Below are 23,177 nucleotides of genomic sequence, written 5' to 3'. Positions count from 1 at the left end.
AAAGCAAAAAACAAAACTTTTAATTTAAAAAATGCCATAAAGGGACATTTTGACACATTCGAAACTTTTTCCCCAAGTATTTTTTCAAATCAGGGAGATATCTGTGGAAACTGTTCCTTTCCTACAGTTTCATTTTCAACAATTTGTATTATTCCAGTGAAAAAATGTGTCACTGAAAAATTCCCATCCAGCTCTAGCTGTACCCCAGGACAAAGGAAAATGAAGCTATTGCCCAAGCATATTGACAGAGAATCACTTTGAAATAACACACACTGTCTCACTGTTCCAGCTTACAAAAAAGGGTGAAATAAAAGCAGATGTGAAGATTGAAGAGGTAACAAATAAACATGTGGACAAGGAACAACAATAGACTAACACTGGGATTGACTTTTTCCCCCCTCAATAAAATTAGATATTTTGCAAACTTTTCCCTGTGTTACTTCCAGACAGGTTTTCAGGAAAATCACTGCCTAGAATTTTAAACCAACAATATAATTATGTTCCATATTACCTTTCATTCAGTATTTCCTTATGTATAATTGCAACCTACTTGTGATGTTCTATCCATGCTTACAAATGCATACAAAATGTATTGTTAGATTTGTCAATACAAATATTACAGTGAAGTTGAATAATGTTGTATATAGGATAAACCATAAAAGTTAAACAAATTTCTTACATGTGACTCATCAAAGCCCTTTTCAGTTTTAATAGTTTAATCTATTATAATGAAACATTTTAGTGAAGACTTAGCAAATATAAAGCTACATAGTGTGAAAAATTATCTGCAGTGAAACATGCAAATGTATGTGTTCTGTTTTTATCACAGTTGTTAATTATCAGGCAACCTACTCTTCCAAAATAGAAGTTTAAGAATTCCTTCAAGTCTCTACAATGGCCTTGAGAATATTTCCAGTGCTTTCGAAGGGCTTGTCTTCACAGTGCTGGCAAAATGCACTAAAGGTGTGCTCTAACATGTAGTGCAACTGCTCTGTGTACATTCAGCTCTAAAAGGTACTTCATTTGCATTAATGTAGTCCTAGTTCAGGATTACATTAAAGGGAACTAGGTAGCTTTTAGAGCAGTGATACTAAGAACTCAGTGGTTCAGGAGCCAAATTAGCAATCAACACTACCCAAAAGAGGCACAGTAGTGTGAATTCATTGTTTCCTTTACTATGGTACAATATACTCTTATTTAAACAGTAAATATATATTCTCACAGCAAAATATCTAATCAAGTATTTTTTTCAATTGGTCAATAACATAACAAAAGCATCCTGATTGGTTAATAATTAAATCACACAGTGTTTTAATATCATATGCTGCAAAGAGCTGCAAGAAGGGCCACTCTGGCTCGCAAGACTGTGGCTCGCAAGAGTATCAGTGTTTTAGACAGCAAGGTTTACCCTTGGTTTAGAGCATTTTACAGATAACAACCTTGTGGTACATTTTGCCACACCGTGTAGACAAACGCTAACTTTATTCTGTGTTTACCACGATATAAATAGAGCAAAATAGTTGTTTTTAAGATGCCTGTTATTCTAGTCTCCCCTGTTTGGATTGGTAATATTTTGGCAGTAAGGTTTTGTTTATTATCAGACCTACGCAGTATGTTTGAAATACTAGTCTCATTCAGCAATTTGTTTTAGCAGCACTTCTAATTAGTAGCATAGTCTTTTAATTCAAATCAGGGAATTCTGGCATGGTCCTTTGAAAGCCCAAATTATCTAATACAGCATTTCAACAATGCTAAGAACATAAAATTCATTATTAAAAGGTGATATACATTTACAAAGTAGTATCCATATTCATGACCCATGATCTAACTTGTTGAGCAAATTTAAAACATTAAAAATGCCTCAGATTTCTACACCAATGATTCTCCTACTGTGATCCACAGAAATTCATCGTGAAGAAGAATCCATCACTCTTCAGTAAGGATGCTAAGTCCAGCTATTACTCTTAGGGTCAGTCTCTGATCACTGGTATAATGGCATATAGAAGGCTTTAGTTATGTTACTATATATTTATAACAGCGCAACAGAGATTGGAATCTGGCCCTTAGGCTTTCTTGAGGTTTAAATAATAAAACAAGATAAAACAAGCACCTATCTGCGTCCTATATGATTACTTCAGATTTTTGGAGGCACACCCAAGGCCCTCTGAGGCATGATACATAGCACCTTCTAACACAAAATTTCCTCGCTGCTTTCCCTTTGCTTAGGGGAAGAGGGACCTGTAATTTATTGCTGGTTTATTGCAGCAGCAAATCACAACCCTATCACAACAGCTAACCTGTTGTGTTGAGAAGATGCAACAAGCTAAGGTTCCATCAGATTCCTGCCCTTCCCCATCCATTTGTTCTGGGTATGGGGAGTGCTGAGCTCACAGGGGAGTAAGATAGATGGTTTTATTCTCCAGTGTGGCTTTGCAGGCTTTGAATATCAGTACAGAGACCTTGAACTCAACTCTATATTCTATGGGAAGCATGATGGTAACATGTTCACAATGACCCAGGTTAATAACCAGACAGGTTTTGTACCAGTTAAAGATTTTCCATGGTATATGGCTTCATTTTTATCTGTAATGAGTTGCAACAATCAAACCCAGAGGTCATAAATGTGTAGATCACTAGGGATAGATCTGAGTCTGACAGGCTGGATCATAATCTTCTTGTCAGCCACAGACTGAAGTGAGCATCTGTCTTCAGTTACAGCTATTTTCTATTGGATGCTCTTTGCTAAGATCTTGTGCTTGGTGTCCTATGACACTGGCTCTCAACCTTTCCAGACTACTGTACCTCTTTCAGGAGTCTGATGTGTCTTGGGTACCACCAAGTTTCACCTCACTTAAAAACTACTTGCTTACAAAATCAGACCTAAAAGTACAACAATGTCATAGCACACACTTACTAAAAAATTGCTCTCTCATTTTTACCATATAATTGTAAAACAAATCAATTGGAATATAAATATTGTACTTACATTTCAGTGTATAGTATATCGAGCAGTATAAACAACTCAGTCTGTTTGAAATTTTAGTTTGTACTGACTTTGCTAGTGGTTTTTTTCGTAGCCTGTTGCAAAACTAAGCAAATATCTAGATGAGTTGATATACCTCCCTGGAAGACCTCTGTGTATCCCTGGTTGAGAACCACTGTCCAATGATATTCTGCCAATGATATTCCATTTGAAATAAGCTAATTCCTTGTAATGGGATGTGTTGTGTTTGGGGATAAATGGTAAAAGTCTGTACACAGCAATCATCCAGAGCCTTCAAGGGCTTGCTCATTTTTGCCTGGATAGGTCCCGCAGATGAGAGTATCAGATATGCAGAAATTTAGTATTTGTAATGAAAAGTGATAGTTAAATAGAATTCAGCTGTAGCTGCAATTTCAATGCATGTAACAATTGTGTCAATGCTTAGCAAGAGGCTACAGTTAAGTCAGGACATCTAAACATTTGAATAAGCCAGATTTTACTCTTAGATATACCGTGCTGGGGTGAGGCTCCCAATGAAATGAATCAAAATGAATCGGACATACATATCACACGGCAAAATATGTCCCATTATGTTGAAACATGGTATCAAACACTGTAGTATGCTTATGACATATACTTGGAAAGGGCAAACATCATTCAGAATATATTGCAATATTTCTTACTTTTCTAACATGAAAAATAGACATTCACTATAATACATAAAAATAGATGAATATTTCTTTTCATTGCTTATATTTAAAGGGAATTATAATACCACACTCTGATTATGAGATTTCACAGTTTAATGTGCATAAAAACAATTAAGATGCTGTATCCAACCTCCCACTGTATCTTATTATTTAAATAACCATATCTCTGTTACTTTATTTCCAATTGCACAGTTCCCAATGTATGGTCTGCAAGCAATAACCTCACACTTTCCTTCAGTTCCTTTCCTTTATTAACAATGTGTATAATCAGTATTAAAGACTAATTTTGCAAAGCATGTATAGACCAGATATTGACCAGATGCTATACACACACACACACACACACACACACACACGCACACACACACACACACACACTTGTAAAATATCTGGAAATCAGATGAAATGTTACTGTGAATTCTTTAGGTTTTCTTGCAGTAAACTGTAGGATACATATCTTCATTTTGCCCCTCAATCCAAAACTAAGGCTGTTTTCCAAGATTTAATCCATACTTGCAAGAAAATCAGCTATTTTAAAAATCAGAACACGTTTTCCATAGCATTCTTTCACAGATCAGATTTCAAGTTTCTCTGCAACAAATCTGAAATACAAGCTTCTAGCGTTCCCATTTTTGCCAATTTTATCATACTGACATAAAATATTTTTTACAGTTTTAGAAATTAAAGTCCCAATATTTGTATTAGCATAAATGTTTAGGGTAAACCTAGTTTAAAAACACTAAACAGTGAATCCATTACACTTTAGCTCTATTTATACCAGGAAATAAAAGGGACAGCAATATACCACTTCTATATGAAAGAGAATAATTGTGTTTTTACAAATATTGGGGAGCAAGCTATTTATGACAATTTTTCTTATTAACAAAAAGTGTAGCAAAAGACAGACATTAAAGATGTTCAACACAGTGCATGTTTTTATCAAAATAAGCCCTGAGCCACACAAATCCTCATGCACATGGTTACCTTGAAGCATGTCAATAGCATGCTTAAAGTAAAACATGCATAAGGGTTTGCAGGATCTCTCTTCAGAATGCAAAAAATTAGAGTTATTTCAGATTTCCCATTCCAGGCAAAGTTTCCTGCAAACCTAAATCACATCTTAAATCCCCTTTGGTACAAACTTTCATTTAATCTTTTGTATTATAAAGAAAATTCAAACCCTGGGCCAAATTCTTGCTTTCTTCACAGATATGCATAAATATACCAGCAACACATACACACAAACACACACATTTTGATAACTGCAGTGTAATGTGGAGAATGGTTGTCGCAAGTCTGGTACCCATAAAAATCAGTGGATAGACCATCCTCAACTGGACCCACGTGGGAATGCCACAAGGCATGGGGAAAGAGTCAAACAGTAGATCATATGATTTTGCTTTTCAGTTTGCTTTTCTTTTGCACAGGTCTAGGTACACTCCCTTTCTGCTGGCTCTTCCACCTGCTACCAGCTTCTCCCCTTCCTTATCTGTTTGCCCCTCTGGCCCCGTCTCTTATCCTTTCCTCTTATGAAGCAGAAAGAGTGACAAGTGAATATCTTTAACTCTAAAAGGAATCTGCCAAATACAACCACATAATCTTTAAAGAGAAAAACAGGCACTATTCATTTATTGTTTATAGGGCAGCACAGCTGGGCTAGGGATCTTTCTTAACCAAAGTAAGAGCTTTGCCAGAAAAGAAGTAGAATTACTTTAAGCCATGTGAAAATTCCAATACCTTCACACTAATTGTTACTTCCTTAGGGACATATACTGCCCACAGGCTCCCCTCCAACCTTTTAATTGATCTAAATCCCTGTCACTGGGGATTGCAAGTGTAATCCGGGACAGAATTTGTTCCTTACACTCCAAAGACAACTTAGTTTTTATTAAGTTGGGGCGTATCATGACAACTCTTATTTTTAAAATAGCCAGAAACAGAATAGAGGGAGGCTACAGCAGATTTGCAAAAAAAAAAAAAAAAAAAAGTGATGATTACACAGAGTATCTATTGCTGATACCAACTAATATTTGGACATGGCAAGGACATGCTACTGAAAAACCGCAAATATCAGCTTTGTTAAAAATATGGCCCAGGCTTCAGTATTATAACACTGTGGGGAGCAAAACACAGCAGACCTCTCAAACACGTACTAGACTAGGCAATTTTTAAAGCCTGCGTATTAAAATTTAATTGGTAACTTTGACCTTGACTATCACTTTCAACAGAAATATCATAATAGTGCTAGGATTTTCAGAGATTTAGATCCTGTGTTCTTGAAAAGATACTAGCATCACTGTAGTAATGCATGTCTGAAATAAATGATTTGTCCCTTACAAGTGTTGTTCTCTTGATTGCACATTGCCTTGAGAGATAGATGCTGCTATCTGATGGAAACACTATCAGTCAACAGTACATTTAGAAAATGCAAAAAAGATGCCAGGATTCAACTCATAGATGTTCTTGTTTTAAAATGTTAACTTGACCAGATTATTGCAGGAGCCTCCAAGACTGTGTGCTAGAAGGATACAAATAAGATAGGGATTGCCTTGCCATTGTGACTTAATTTGAAAATTGCCACATTGCTTATACAGAAGAATGTGATCAATATGTAGTTTTCAGCTATATTTTGTTAGCTCTTATTTCAAAGATATGTAATAGCAGAATCAATTTTGCAGAAGTATGAAGATTCAAGATCAACATTTTCAACCAGGGGATATAAACTTAGGTACCTAAAAAATAGCAGAATGATTTTCAGAGGTCCTGAACTTCCACTGGCTTCCAAAAAACAATTGAGGACCAGAGTCTGACATCAATACTAATGTTGAATAGACTTCAACCTCCAGAATAAGTTATTCAAAGAATCTGGGCCTTAATAACTTAGGCCCTGATTGAGGAAAGCACTTAAGCATGTGCTTAAATCCCATTGCTTCAGTGGCATTTATACACGGGCTTAAGCCACCTTCCTGAATAAGGGATCTCAATAATTACTGACTTCAGTGGGAGCTGGAAATGCTCAAGTTACTTGCATTAAAGTGCCTACAGAGGGACTTGAGCGCCTAACAGTAGACAGCTAAGTTTAAAAATGTGGGCCTAAATGAGAGCTCACACACAGGAACAATACACCTAATACATCAGTTTATATAATTGAATGAGTAAATGACAATAGCCCCACTAGGCCAATGGCTTGTTACTCTTTATGCTGCACCTTCTGACAGCAGTACATATCAAAAGTTAAACTTGTTTTAAATGGCTTCAAGTTTCCTTGAGTAAAAAGGCATACAGACTGACCTAAGTGCAGAGTGACGCAAGCTTTGGCTAGAGGCAACAAAGCAACTGTAAGGCTTCTAAAACATCTCATAATCTGACATGAGTAAGAAGGGTGTGGATTGTTTCAAGTAGTTACAACCTTTAGAACCTGTGCAGCTGAACATTTGGAACGATGGCAGCCTAACCACCACACTTACTCCTCAGCAAACACACAGCTTCACCAGGTTTTGAGATGGTGCAAGGCTGCTAGCCCATTTAGTGTTCTACTCAAACTGTTCTCGGGTGTCTACATTAAGAAACATTTAACAATAACTTAGTTTTATTAAGAATAGCTATTACCATATGCATAACAAATCTCCAGTAATTAAACTATGAAAAGAAACATACAAAAGACAATCGAATAATTACTTTAAAAAATGTCAGTGTTACATAGATCTATTGAATATTCTATTCAGACAAATAATTGGTCTCCAGAGGAGATGCTAGTACATAGTTTGTAATTAAACCCTTAATTTTCTTAAGAGCCAGTGTCCACGATTCTATAACAACATCTAACAGACTATAGTGAAAAATACAGCCTTTATGAAGGTGTATATAAAATTACAGACTATTTATAGCTTTTTTGGAGAGCAGCTAAAGTCCAGTCCAGCAATGCACAGGTAAATCCCAAGGCAGGTTGAAAGCATCGAGAACTCTGCAGAATCAGAAACTAAGTTTTATACGCAGCTGCCTGTTTTTAACAGCAAAGTACACAAATGTGGAGAAACTGCTAACCAAAAGCCCAGAGGCTTTTCAATGCGCAAACAAAGCTGAACAAGCACTGCTTATAAACATGCATATAAAAAACCTGGAGTTCAGTCAGTCATATGACCATATCTATGAAAACACAGCCAAGCCATTGATTTAGATCTGCAAAACTTTAGGTTCCCAACAGAAAAATATGCAGTGTGTTCTCAACACTGCGTGCAGTGTAATGTTGATCATGATACAGCATGATGTTATAGTTGAAGCTTTCTTTTGCCTTTTTAATTCAAAAGGGTAATTAATAGAAGATATAAAACAAACCTGAGTCCATCTGTCTGGAGTTTCTTCGAATTCCATTGGTTCTTTTCTGCAAAGCAAAAATACAAGTCAAAGACATGTATAAACCGGTTTTCATTTTTAAGTACTGTAGAACCTCAGAGTTAAAAACATCAGAGTTATGAACTGACCAGTCAACCACACACCTCATTTGGAATCAGAAATATACAAACAAGGAGCAGCAGAGACAAAAAGGGCGGTGGGGGGGGGGGGTTCAGTACAGTGCTGTGTTAAACATAACTACTAAAAATAAATTAAGTGAATGCAGCATTTTTCTTCTGCATAGTAAAGTTTCAAAGTTGTATTAAGTAAATGTTCAGTTGTAAACCTTTGAAAGAACTATAACGTTTTGTTTAGAGTTACGAACAACTTCCACTCCCAAGTTGTTTGTAACTCTCAACTAAATTAGTGTTTGTAGTCTATTAGGCAAAGCTAATTTTTAAAAAGTTCTCTTCCATCATACAGTGGGGTTAATACAGAAATATCATGCATTAATATTTATTGTTGGGGTGCAAGTGACACAAAAAGGTTCATGTGTTAGCCTGTCACCTCTTGACATCTGGGTTCAAACTCCGCTGAGATCACATGTGAAAATGATTGTAATAACTCAACCTATTTTATAGCAGAAAAATACACCACACAGTTTGGCACTGTCTGCCTCAGGGAAGATCCAGGACTAGAACAGCAGCAAGAATGCATGTGAATGAAGTTGCAATTTCAATAGGGTGGGAGACTTAGACTGTTCTTGCTTTGTACTAAAGCTCCTTATAGTTAACAATGCCTGTCACATCTCTCAAATGAGTATTTTTTTTTTTTAAAAAACATGAAGTAATAAACTTTTGTTCTATTTTTTTTTAAGTTTAGTTTAGGCAAACTGGAGCTATATGAAATCCCAAGTACACTGTACAAATATGATGGTTTCTTATTTGGCAAGTGCTGATTTGTACCAATTGCACAGACCTCTGCCTTTAAATAAGCCCTGAGGAACTTCAGTGCATAATAAGGTATATCTGTAAGTTAGTCATCTCCTCCTGCTACTTGTTTTAATTAGTAGCTTGCATGAGGGCTCATACAAATCACAATGTTTCACTCAAGCCAAGCAGAGCAAAAACAAAGGGTGCAATCAGGGTTGTTGTTTTTTTTAAATTGAGACTGTATTGTTTATTCACACTGACACAGAGAGGAGAGGAGCCATAAGCTTGGGGTGAGGGGAAAGCTGGGAAAGCTGAGGAGAAGTTATTGTAGTGGGTTGCAAAATGTTTCCATGGCTGAACTGGAAAAAAATATTGTGATAATTTATCAATGTAACAATAAAATTACATATACTAAAGGAAAGAAGAGGGCATAAAAAATATCCAAGGAAGTAAATGTTGGGAGGGTGTGAAAACATACTGAATGCTTCACCTTATATTATCATTATTTTCAGTAGATTGTCACATTTTCTGTAACATAAATTCATCTTTTCTTTAAAACTTGATCTTCATTTACACTAAGTCCCCTTTATACCACTCTGGCAGCACAAAGGGACTTTAAAGACATATTAAATACATTTAAGTCCCCTTTATACTGCCAGAACCATTTAAAGGAGTCATGGCACAAATGAGAATAAGGCTCCAATTTTACATTCTCATTAAAATTAAGGTACAGAAACCTCATCAGGAGAGGAATTTTTTCTTACAAAAATCTCAAGAATCAAGTTAGAGGAAGAGGCATGCGAAGAGGAAGAATAAAATAGAATTAGGATAAATATTATCTCATCCAGCCACATATGTTCATCACTGGTAGTTTTACTCATTTCTGGCAACCTTGTCCATAACATACCATAAGCAATCTGTTTATAGATTCTTCAATACTGTATGCCATGTGTAATGATCAACAGACTTGTAAGTAAACAAACCATGCTATAGTTTTGGTGTTTAAGATGTTCATGTTTAACAATTTACAGAGAGATTTAAAATGTAAAACAAACAAACAGCACATGGCAGAAGGTAAGGTAAGCAAGCTGCTGGTGGGGTTTCTATTAAAATGAGCACATGCAACAGACATTTTAAAGTGAGCTCATAGAATTGGCAACTGAGGTCTTCTACTTAACCGTAAACCACTCCTCCCTCCTCCCCTCAGAGTTCTGTCAATGTTTTTTAATTCTTATAATGTGTGATCCCCTTAAGGAAAACCGAGGGGTTCTATACCCATTAAATCCCTCCCCATCCCATAAACCTATCAAAATAGGGCAAACTAATGTCAACTACAAGAGTTGTTTTATGATATGGACACCTGCCCACTAGGGGTTGAGCTGAACTGAATTCACCATCTCATTACACATAGGCCACTGAACAGTTATCACAAGGTGATCTGTGCCAGATCTTAACATTTAATGGAGCCACCCAGGTGAAAGATTCTGTATCTATTTACCAGTCACCTCAACCATCTGGGGCCCCTAACATTACAGTTTAATTATCCAAAGCGCTAGGTTTTCTAAGCTATATGTGACAGAAACGATATCCTCCATGAAATTCTCCATAAGTCAAGGGAGTAAAAAAACCTGTTACCTGCCCAGTACAGAGGGCTTATATTTTCAGTCCTAGATTTCCTTTTACAATTCATTTAGCCACTAGATTATACAACATTAACATTACTAAAGATGACAGACCTGTATATAACACTTCTGTTCAGGTAAGTGGTGTAAAACAAAACCAATTGTCAGTGGAGTTCTATTAATTCCTCTGATAGGTTTTAAGGAAATTTAAACAGGTCTCTTAACACATGAACTTCCAAATAGCAATTTGACAGTGGAAACTAGCTAAAAATATGCACTATCCTAGGATCTGACTGAGAATACACAGTCTTAATTATGTAACATTTATTAGCAGTCAGCCTTAATCTGTCATTATATTTTTATAATAGTAATAGTTTTCTTTTGATGTGCATTGCCAACCTGAGTCATGGCAGGACAGCATGCAAGTAGAGACAATCACAAACCTGAATAGGTAAAATTATCATCATTATACAAATGTATATGGTGCTCATAACCGTAATGCCTGCTTACAGAATGAATTTACATCCACTGATCTAAAATGGATGCTGGAAACACAATGTAGTGTCCTGGGTTTAAAACAGTCTGTATTTTGTCAAAGTTAGTGGGAAGTAGGACTTTTACTTCTTCCTGTACCATAATGGAAAGATATCAACAATATGCAGCGAGATACTTCACTGTGATTTGCAATATTCTTAGAGCTTTGTCATGACACATCATGCGTATCGACTAACCTCTCTCGACATTAGTAGTTCATTTTACTGTCCTGTCAGAATTAAGCAAATCCCATAGTTGCTGAGTGACACTAAGAAAGAACAGGGTTATGTAAAAAGTCAGTATTCCACTGCAAATTTTGCAGCTTACTGTAGGCTGAAGAATTGCAGATTTATTAGTCCACAGTAGTTTATTATTGCAGAATTTGCTGAAACTTACCTGAGGGTAGTTTTATCTCTGTTGCCAAATTTGGCCTAGAAGCGTTGGAGAACTGTGATCACTGATATTCTGAGTTAAATTAACAACATTGTTTTACTTTTCCCCTACAATTTAAGAAAACCTACATTCTTCCCAGTATCCCAAACACTGAAAATCTCAATGAAAATTAGGTTAATCCTCTGCAATTTAATAGAGATATATCTAATTGTTAGTTCATGTACATGGAGTCACTTCTACTGCCAGAGTTTGCATAACTCTAAATAAATACAAGTTAGCTGCAGAAAAGTACATTATTTATTGCACTGGCACAGCCATATGCAGTAAATGAGCAATTTGTAAGCCATCAAAAAAATAAATCGCATAAAAATTGAAAATGAATCCTTACCTCATGTTTCAGGGTTCCATGTTCTGAAACAAAAGTAAAAATGGGCATTATCAGTGCCTGTCAATCTGTTCTTTTATATAGTAATCTCTGTCTGTGCTGCGCTGCACGAGAACACACTACTGCTTTGTTTTACTAACTGATACCTGTAATATGGTCCAACAGCCCTGGAGCTAAGATAGTTATTGTTTTGCAAACTGTGTTCTTAGAGCTGATTGGCTCTTGTCAGGTAGCACTGAACCAACGCTATAAATGGCCTGTTTCTGAGTTATGCTGAACTTTCCAACAGTTGTATGCCAAACAATCAAATCATTTAAATCTTTATAAATGGTTCTTCCGAGTTTCAAAAACACTATGTAACCACATACATCTTTTGGGAAATTCTATAATTAAGATTCCTATTGCAACTGTAATTTAAACTTCCTCTAATTCCTTTGCACCTAATAATATTCTATATTGCTGTATAATCAGTTCAATGTTTTGCCTACTGGTTGTGGTGAGAACCTTAGCTTTGAAGTTTCCTGGGATTCATGTACTTAAATTCTCAAGTAGCACTGCACTAACATACTGTAGGAGGGGGTTTTTTGCAATGAATTTTCTTGTTTTCTTTTAGTGAAAAAAAAAAGCAGCATGAGAAAAGGATAAAAAAAGGTACTCTTGTGGGTTATCAGAATGGCTGCATCAGTGTGTTAAAGCTGTGTGCATACAGAGCACCACACATTTCTATTAACCCAGCAAGGATTTTGGGAATGGGGAGGAGATTATGGAGTTTGTGATCTGATCAGCATACTTTCTAACAAACACATCACTGCACCCTAGATTTTATTTTACTGCCTTATCACACACCTGTGTTTATTTCTATGTGGCATTCTCCAGGTCCACTCCTGATGTCTAGTAAGGAAAATGATGTATTGCACATGTCCAGTGTTTAGTTTACAACCATAGACAATTTCCAAACTTTTTCAAATACTAGTGTGACAATCAGGGTCCAGATACCTTGTGGGGGGGGGGATCTGAACCCCAAAGAATAAGCAATTGAATCAACTGATTGTATACACTATTATTGTACTGTAAAAGTGTACTGAGTAAGATGTCATAAAAACTGGTGATATGTTGGTCGCGAATATTACTGCATGATCTATGTACGGGTTATGTATAAAGAATTGTGTGTGTGTCCTGGCAATATGTTCTTAAAATGTATTTTAGAAATAGTGCATAAATCAAACCAGCCCTAGACAGATAAATGTGGATTTATCTGTCTGACTGGCTTGATTACAGGTAGAGGAAATAAAAGTACATTTGCATATAGAATAAACAAAGCAATAAAAAAAAAGAACAGGAATACTTGTGGCACCTCAGAGACTAACACATTTATTTGTGCATAAGCTTTCATGGGCTACAGCCCATTTCTTCAAATGCATAGAATGGAACACATAGTAAGGAGATACAGAACATGAAAAGGTGGAAGTAGCCATATCAACTCTAAGAGACTAATTAATTAAGATGAGCTATAATCAAGCTAACTAGCAACAGAGGGGGAACAGAGTCAACACCCCCATGAAGTCATCTGGCTTTTGAGGCAAAGACATTGGACTTTGCAAAACAGAAAGGGAGCAAAAAAACATTCTAGTTTCCCTCACTTAGGGAACACAGTGGTTTATGGTTCTGAGTGTCCTCAGGAGAGCATCCCAGTGGCAAAACACACATTGCTTACCAAGGACCATATATTGAATGAGCCAAATATGAAGTTTTAAATCTAAACATTTTGATTTGCTAAAGCTAAAAAATGTATCCAAGATGGTTCTTATTATACGGAACAAATCTCTTGGTTACTAACATTTTATTTAAAAAAAACAGACAACAAGAACATGAACCAAGAAATCGCAGCAGGAGACTGGAAGGACAGAATGCTACCAAGTAGGAGCAGTATAATTTTCCCCTCATTGATGGAATGCCAGGGAAAACTCTCTTTGTCACACTAAGAGAATTTTTTTAAAAAAAGGTTGTAAAGATTTTTTTTCAGCCTTTCCAAAAATATTCATTCATCTTTGTGTAGTAAAAGAGTAGGGAGAGAGGGAGAAGCAAATGAATAGTTTTGAAGAGATTATTATTAGATTTTCAAAGGAGCCCAAGGGAGTTAAGTATTCAAATCCCACTGAAATTCAATAGGATTTAGGCACTTAACTCACTTGGACTCCTTTGAAAATGCCAACTTATGGTAAGGGCAGGAGGGTAAGAATGCAATTACCTTTTTGGCCTTTACTCCTGTATAGTATCACTACCTTGGCATTATAAATGATTTCAAAACTGAACTAAGTACCATGAAAATGGAATCGTTATAAAAGTTCATTTCCAATCATCAGTTCTGTTAGTGTTTTATCTTCAGTCCCCATATGTCTCAAATATTAGAGCGCACTAGGTGCCTTTCTGTCCTGATGTGGGAGAGTTTATAGGAGGAGACTTGGGTTTTATGGATGACACATGAAAGTCCTGTGAACTGTTTTGCTTTTGAGTGAAGAAAGCACCTTGTCTTAATAGCGGCTGTGGCTTATTGCTGCTTTTTTATGAATATCATAAACACTAATCTTGGAGTGAGTTTCAAAGTTCACTAGGATAAAGTGAGTTCAGTAACCCAATGTTGTGATTTGATATAGAAAGAGAAGTTGAATGATTAACTTCTAATATCTGGGATTCAGAGAGATGCAAAAAACCTGTAACATAGAAAGGCTATAAACACCCCTGATAGGTACCTACGACTTTTACTGAGAGAAGTATTTATGGTAATAGGTCACATTCATGATATTTAGGTTCAAAGTAAATACTATACTACTCCATTACCTCAAACCAGCAGAGATTTTGTTGTTAAAGACTGAGGGCCAAATTCAAACTCAGCATAAGCAAATGCAACTTTACTGAAGTTGACAGTATTTCATCTATTTACTCCATGTCCGAATTAGACCTTAAAACTTTGCCAACACTGGCATACACTGAACTGTTATATGTGAAATTTAACTCAAGAAGCCCCTTCGACATGTCTATAGAACACAGTGAAACTAACCACCTGATATCGATATTGCCAAAAAAGCCTTGTTTATCTGCAGCATATATATACAAATCTCATTCATTATGGTGAGAAGAAAACTGCTGAAGCAAAATCTATAGTCTCCAACAAAGTGAAATCATTACTATTTTAAGGTAGGAAAAACCTTAGGTCTATTCAATTTCACTCTCCGTATATCCAGGAAACTTTGCATCAGATCTTTATGTGAATCAATTCCCCATGGCTTTCTGATTAGGAGTTCAAGAGCAGATTCCTTGCTTCATCTGCACAGAATTATTCCTACTCATGTCCTACAATGCCCTCCCTATTAGGCAAAAGTTCTCTTTTTTCTGGCTCTAAAATTTTCATTTCCATTCTTAGCATTTCCATAGTTTATCATCTTAGACTCACAGTTGTCTTTCAGCTTTATCTTGGAAGTTCACAGTAATCAAACTATGAACCCATATTGCAATTTCAGGAAAAATTTCCAGGCTATCACCTTGCATGGTGACAAGTTTCAGAGTGGTAGCCTCCAGCTTTCATCTAGACAACACCACACAATCCATTGTCTACAGCCAAGCTCTAAGATACAACCGCTCCAATCCCTCAGACAGAGACAAACACCTACAAGATCTCTATCAAGCATTCTTACAACTACAATACCCACCTGCTGAAGTGAAGAAACAGAATGACAGAGCCAGAAAAGTACCCAGAAGTCACCTAGTACAGGATAGGCCCAACAAAGAAAGGAACAGAACGCCACTAGCCGTCACATCTTCAGCCCCCAACTAAAACCTCTCCAGCACATCACCAAGGATCTACAACCTATCCTGAAGGATGATCCCTCACTCTCATAGATCTTGGGAGACAGGCCAGTCCTTGCTTACAGACATCCCCCAACCTGAAGCAAATACTCACCAGCAACCACGCACCACCCAACAAAAATTCTAACCTAGGAACCTATTATTGCAACAAAGCCCATTTCCAACTTTGTCCACATATCTATTCGGGGACATCATCATAGGACCTAATCACATCAGCCACACTATCAGAGGCTTGTTCACCTGCACATCTATCAATGTGATATATGTCATCATGTGCCACTCTGCCATGTATATTGGCCAAACCGGACAGTCTCTATGCAAAAGAATAAATGGACACAAATCAGACGTCAAGAATTATAGCATTCAAAAACCAGTTGGAGAACACTTCAACCTCTCTGGTCACTCAATTACAGATCTCAAAGTCACAATACTCCAACAAAAAAAAACTTCAAAAACAGACTCCAATGAGAAACTGCAAAAGTGGAATTAATTTGCAAACTTAACACCATTAAACCAGGCTTGAATAAAGACTGGGAGTGGATGGATCATTACACAAAGTAAAACCTATTTCCCCATGCTATTTTTTTCCCTACTGTTACTCATGTCTTCTTGTCAACTGTTGGAAATGGGCCACCCTGATTATCACTACAGAGGTTTTTATTCTCCTGCTGATAATAGCCCACCTTAACTGATTACCCTTGTTATAGTTAGTATGGGAACACTAATTTTTTCATGTCCTCTGTGTATATATATCTTCCTACTGTATTTTCCAGTGCATGCATCTAATGAAGTAGGTTTTAGCCCATGCAAGCTTATGCTCAAATAAATTTGTTAGTCTTTAAGATGCCGCAAGTACTCCCTGTTCTTCAGGATATCACCAATATCTTTTGACGAAGATCTTGACATGCTTCCACATTCTTTTGATCACATTCCTCCTCGATAACTGCAGTTAATAATTTGTGGATCTTCCTCTACTTCCCTTAAGTACTCACAGTTTGCACAGAATTGTGCCTGTAGACTCCTCAAAGGAACAATGATCTGTAAACATTTTAGTCTAGCACTGAGAAAACTTTACCTACCTTCAGTGAGGCAGCATGCTAACTTTAAAATATTTTGCAACCTACACAGTAAGCAGAACTCATAACAAGCATGATTCTTCATATCAGGAAAAATTATTGGTCCATATTATGGGATTCATAACCTCCACTCTTGTTCAGAAGGCCTTTGGAGAATTTCTCGAGTAAGGACAGTACCATTTGATTTTATAGAGATTTGGATTTTATTCTTCCTAACAAATTGGATTCTCTGAATTATTATTCACCTTCTAAAACATCTTTGAATACTCATCTTTTTAGCACTGCATTTTCGTAATCTCTACATATCACTATTTTTGTAAAGCATCCAAACCGGCAACAAAGCAAGACAAACTAGTTCCTACACTGCTGCTATATAAAATAAGGTCACAATGTCCACCAGAAGAATTTTTACAAAAGAAAATTTTAATTTAAATATGGACTGGTTACAAACAGGAGAACGTAGCCATTGAGGGTATGCCACACTGAAAAAAAAAAAAAAGCCTCAAGCAGCGAGTCTCAAAGCCTGGGTCAACTGACTTGGGCTCATGGAACGCGTGCTACAAGGCTAAAAATATCAGTATAGACATTCTCGCTCAGGCTAAGCACCCCCCTGCCTACTCCTCCGGGCTGGGTTTCAGAGCCCAGGCTCGAGCCCAAGCAGAACTTGCAGATGATACGAAGTTGGGAGGTATTGCCAATAAGGAGGCAGACTTGAATTTTATACAAGATGCTGAAAAACTGGATAATAGAAATGGGATGAAATTTAACAGTGCAAATAAGAAGTTTTGCTATAAGCAGGTGCAGAGAAGGAATTCTAGGAGATTAGGGAACCTACCCTAGATGAGGAGCCTTAAGAAACTTGGCTTTGTTTGGCCTAAGCAAATGAAAACTGGGGAGAGATATGACTGCTCTGTATAATACATTAGAAGGATAAACATCAAGGAGGGAGAGGAGTTATTTAAGTTAAGGGCCAATGTTGGCACAGGAACACATGGATAGAAACTGGCCATCAACTAGTTTAGGCTTGAAATTAGATAAAGGTTTCTAGCTATCTGGAGTTCTGGAATAGCCTACCAAGGGAAGTAATGGGGGCAAAAAACCCAAGTGGTTTCAAAGACTGAACTTGATAATTGTATAAAGATTTGGATTTTATTCTTCCTAACAAATTGGATTCTCTGACTTACTATTCAACTTCTAAAACATCTTTGAAGACTCATCTTTTTGGCAGGGGATGGTATGATGAGATCGCCTACAACAGCATGTAGCCCATTTGTGACTGCTAGTAGCAAATATCTCCAATGACCAGAAATGGGACACTAGATGGGGAGGGCTCTGAGTAACTACAGCAAACTCTTTCCTGGGTGTTTGGCTGATGGGTTTCACCAACATGCTCAAGGGCTGACTGCCATATTTGGGGTTGGGAAGTTATTTTCCCTCAGGTCAGATTGGCAGAAATCCTGAGAGGTTTTCACTTTCCTCTGCAACATGGGGAATGGGTCACTTGCTGGTTTAAATTAGAGTAAATGGTGGATTCTCTGTAACTTGGATTCCTTACATCATGATTTGAGGATTTCAGTAACTCAGCCAGAGATTACAGATCTATTACAGGAGCAGGTGGGTGAGATTCTGGGCCTGCAATGTGCAGGAGGTCAGACTAGATGATCACAATGGTCTCTCTTGGCCTTAAAGTCTAAGAAGAGTCTAAGTGGGAATAGCTTAATCTTCAGTTATATAGCAGAGCAACTGGGGCTTACATGCTAACTAAATGAACAGTGAAATATGGGGATACAATAGGGGAATACCTGTCTTCTTTTTAAAATATTTTAACTTTTATTTTTAAAATGTAGAAAATGTAAAGTAGTCTACTCTAAAAGGAGGAATGGGGCTATCTGTTCCTTATGGCTCACATTGAGGGCATGTAACCTTACATTGTATATAGATAGGTGTTAGAAGTAGCACCAGCAGTTGCCCAGGACAGGACTTTGCCCCAAAATACCCTGATCCCACAGTAATTGTTATTCAAGCTCAGTATGGATCATTAATTCAACAAAGGCTGAACAATATTATTTAAGTTAAAGAAGAAACAGCAACTCTCCAATGAGCGTTTTGGGACTTGAACATTTGCTGGTCAATGCTGCTGATATGGTGGCTTTGGAGGACAGCTGGCAAATCTGCAGCTACTGAACAAGCCAGGGAAAGGTAAATAGGGAAAGCTGCTGGTTTTATATCACGTCAGAAACCCATCTTGATTATGAATAATCCCATGAGATATAAAAATTATGTGCTGCAACATACGAAAATCTATACAAGTAGCACATGTACTTTTGTACAAATCTCTTATAATAAAAAGTAGCTTCTTTCATTTACAGTTTATACACCTCTAACATTTTTTAACAAGTAATCACATACTATCCATGCATATGAAAGCTATATACCCTTTCCATCTCAGTCTATTTGGCTCTTTCTCAGGCAGAACAATCTGAAATAGAGGAATTTAAATGAAAAAGGAATCAAGCAGAGGCTAGCTTGTTTTGTGGTTTTTGTTTGGTCTGATAAGGAGCAAATGACAATAGACTTTTATCAAGTAATATACAATAAAATTGTATTTTAATCAGAGCTCAAGTGGAAGAGCACTTCTCCTGACGCCATTTGTTTACTAAAAGATGACAGTGTGAAATGGTCCAGTTGTTCGAGTAGCAAATTTGGGGTGCTCAGATCTGCCTAGCTACAGCACACTGTAAAAATGCCAGTTAAGATTTTTCCTATTTATCTATGTCTGAATCTGAGACGATTCTAACATCTATTCTCTGGAGAACCTGGAGACAGCTATAAACAAGAGGCTGTCATGGATTTTACTTTATTTTATCAAATATTTCTGATACTTTTGCCTATTCTCAGGGATTTATCTCATTGAAAGATTAAATTGTCTATGCAACCAGGAAACAATTGTCTGAGACACTCAATCCTATTTTAATGGGAAAGATATAGCAAAAGGGGTGGTCTGGTTGAATTATGATAATGTAATAAAGCAGATTGGTATTCCCCCTGATTTAGATTATTAAAATGGAATCAAGCTCAGTTATTGGCATTCTAGGGTAGTCCTGAGGAACGTCAAGAAACTGTAAGGCCCACAGAGCTGACTCCTGTTACGTGAACAATGAAAGGGGGAACATGAGGTGGCACAGCTTCTCCCCATTTCTTCAAAAAGCACAGGGAGAATCCCACCCTGCTCTCCCGCTCCCTGGCCCCCAAGGAGTGCTGCTGCCCTAGATCCCACTCTTCACTCCATTCATATAGCATCACCTTCCTCTGGTGATAGGAAGATCCCACAATACCAGACTGGAAATCAAGGTGAAATGGCCCTCCTATCCCCTGTTCTGAGCAGCAATGCATATGTGACAGGGACAGGCTTAGGGACTGGAGGTGGAAAGATGTTTGAAGAGCTTAACTTTAGATGCTGGTGAAAAGAAGGACAGTAAAGGAAGGGAGTGAGGGAAGAAATACCAGCCTGTGATGTAGTGGTGGAGAGTTCAAGCTAGTGAGTACAAGCAGTGTGGATAATATATTTTGAGTACCCTAAGTTTTTGATTTGGACAAAGTTAGGTGCATATTCGCAAAAGCCATTAAATTGGGAACCAGTATGCCCTTATAAATGCTCCTGTAATGAAAATATATACATATTTGCTAAAATCTGTGCTTTGTTACAACTATACAACCTCACTGAAGGAATCTGTCAGAATACAAGCAGAAAGGGGAGGTAGAGAGGAGGATGTGATCAGAGAGTTAAGAGTAGAGAAGAGCTTGTGGGGATTGGAAGTGAATTACAGAAGAAACAAAGGATTGCTTGGGCATGAACAAAGCAGCACTGCAGGAAGAAAGGATAAGCTGATAGCGGAGAAAGTGAACACAGCCACAGGACTTCCACAAGCGATGCTCAGTGAAGTAGGGGCAGGAATAACAATAAGAAAAGCCGGGGCTGAATTTGGACATTTTACACCATTCAGCAATTCAACTGATTACCAGTGCACCTTTATCATTGCAACTTCTATAATCTATTGAATCGGCCTTCTTTGAAACAAGACATCTAAAGAACTGGCATATGTCTGCATATAAGTCATTGCTTGACATAGTAGTAATTTATTTTTAGATTTTAGTCACATCTTCCTCATCAGTGTATCATCTAAATCTGACACATTAAATTTGTCATTCTTAAGGTTTCATCTGTCTCTAGAAGTCTATTTTTTGAATTTTCAGTAACTCCAGAGGTCCCTTCCAATCCTGATATTCTATGATTCTAACAGGCTTGGAATACACTATAAAAGGCCTTAAACCACTCAGGGAAAGTTCTAAGCATCATTTCAGACAGCTCAGTGAAAACATCTGCTCAGTGGTCTAAAAGGAAAACAAAATGTTAAACTATATTAAAAAGAAGAGAGAAAATACCGAAATATTAGAATGCCAGTACATAAAATAATGACACACCCTCACCTGGACTATTGTTTTGAATTCTTGTCACCCCATCCCAAAAGGATACAGAAGAAACAGAAGACTAAAGAAGTCACATCCTGCTCCTTAGTGATCAGTCTTAAAACACATTTTCTGATTCTTTGTGTGTGGGGGGTACTTCTGTTTTAAAAAGTTTGTAGTTTGTATAGTAAGTACAGAAACATGGGAGCCTTCATATAGGCAAGGAAAGGGCAAATGGTGAGAAAGAAAATTTAAACAATCAGAATAAATGAAAATAAATAAAGTAATATGCTATAATTACATAATCCAGTTGCACCAACGTATGTTGAGCAACCACTGATTCATGACAGAGTCATATGGTACTTCTATGTTTAAAAAAATTGAGGTAAAACATGCTAAATAAAATCAAAAAGAACATACTGTATCTCTGGATGTTGTAAAATGAAAATTTATTCAGTTCATTAATTCATGAAGTAGCATGTGTGATTATTTTGCCTCCAGCAACTGAAGAGCATTACTTCAGTGTATAGTCAGGAGAATTGAGGAAAAATCGGAGAACCTGAGTTAACTAAACATTATGACTATTATTGTTGATTCACATTGCACCATGTGTATATATAATACTTTTCAGACAAATTGAAATATGACGTCCCTTCCCTTAAGGTGCCTGTAATCCAATTAAGATAAAAATATGAGCAAAATGCTAACAGGTGAAGGTGGGAATGGGGAAGAAAGTGGAAACAGAGAAAGCTGTTCCCAGGGAGTATAGATCTCTAATGGTAAATAGATTGTATACATTGTTTGTTTCAATTAGTTACATTTGATTATTTTAAAATATATTCTAAAATGATGATATAATTTAAAAATCTGACTTTGGCAGCTTATCCTTAGAAGGCTTTGTGGAAGAAGTATGTTTCTGAGAGAGATTTCAATGGAAAAAGCACATGGATCATTTGGTACACAAGAAGTGAGAAACCGTTCTTAGGACAGCATGTAAGAAGACACAGAATTCAGGAAAACCCTCATGAACACACTAAATCCCATGTAAGCACTCACATAAATGCTCTCCTGATTAGGGATCCTTTCCTGAACTGGAGTTTACAGTGAAGAAGAAAACTAAAGGTGAGCAGTTTGGAAGGAGACTTTTGCATAGCAAAGTGAAAAGTTGGAAGAAATGAGAGCAGAGATGTAGGTAGAAACAGGCTTGTGCAGAGCCTTGAAAGCAAAGGCCAGTGAAAGGTTGCATAGAAAGAAATAATCTCTTCCACTGCTTGGACCATATCATTTTTATAAAACACATTTTGCATAGATTGTAAGTAATGAAGTCAGAAAGCAGAAGAGATTACTGCAGCCTAAGTGAGAAATGGACAAGCAACAGAAAAGGTTTTAAGCAGTAAGACTGGAGAGCAAAGAACAGATTTAGAAAGGTAAGAAAAAGAACTGGTCAGAAAAGTTCAGATGAAAAAAAATTTCCCAACAAAATATAGCAAATATTTTATCAGTTAAATTTTTTACAATTTTTTCCCAATGTTCCAATGAGCTCTATGGATGTTTGGAGAATTCTGTCAAACATATGTACATTTCCCAACATCATGATTTTTTTTTCAGAAGAAGTGACAGTAGTTGCTGAGAGCCTGGATGGAGGAAGAGTCAAACATGACACTAAAGTTACAAGCTTGGTTGACAGGGAGGGTAGCAGAATTACTGACAGCAATTGAGTAGGCAGAAAGAAGGAAGGGAAGGAAGAAAGATGAGGAATTAACATTTCTATCCAGTTCTAGACAACAAAAAGATGCTTAGACATGTGGTTACTATTTATTCAATACTCAAAATATATTCACCAAAAAAGTCCTAGTACACCTGTCCAATACTTTTAATA

The 23,177-nt window shown here is 36.9% G+C and overlaps 1 protein-coding gene across 6 annotated transcripts in view; it reads right to left on the bottom strand.

The window, feature by feature from the left end:
• Positions 1-23,177, bottom strand: part of VAV3 (vav guanine nucleotide exchange factor 3) — a 248,589-nt gene that overhangs the window by 68,957 nt on the left and 156,455 nt on the right. For all 6 annotated transcript variants that reach the window (XM_030574176.1, XM_030574178.1, XM_030574177.1 and 3 more), the window contains 2 exons: positions 11,895-11,917; positions 8,029-8,074 (listed from right to left, as the gene is read on the bottom strand). In XM_030574176.1, coding sequence (XP_030430036.1) covers positions 8,029-8,074; positions 11,895-11,917 — 69 coding nt within the window. The remainder of the gene's footprint in view (positions 1-8,028; positions 8,075-11,894; positions 11,918-23,177) is intronic.

The sequence above is a fragment of the Gopherus evgoodei genome, chromosome 8, assembly GCF_007399415.2.
Source record: "Gopherus evgoodei ecotype Sinaloan lineage chromosome 8, rGopEvg1_v1.p, whole genome shotgun sequence".
Taxonomy (NCBI): domain Eukaryota; kingdom Metazoa; phylum Chordata; order Testudines; family Testudinidae; genus Gopherus; species Gopherus evgoodei.
This window is presented reverse-complemented; position numbering and strand designations above follow the sequence as displayed.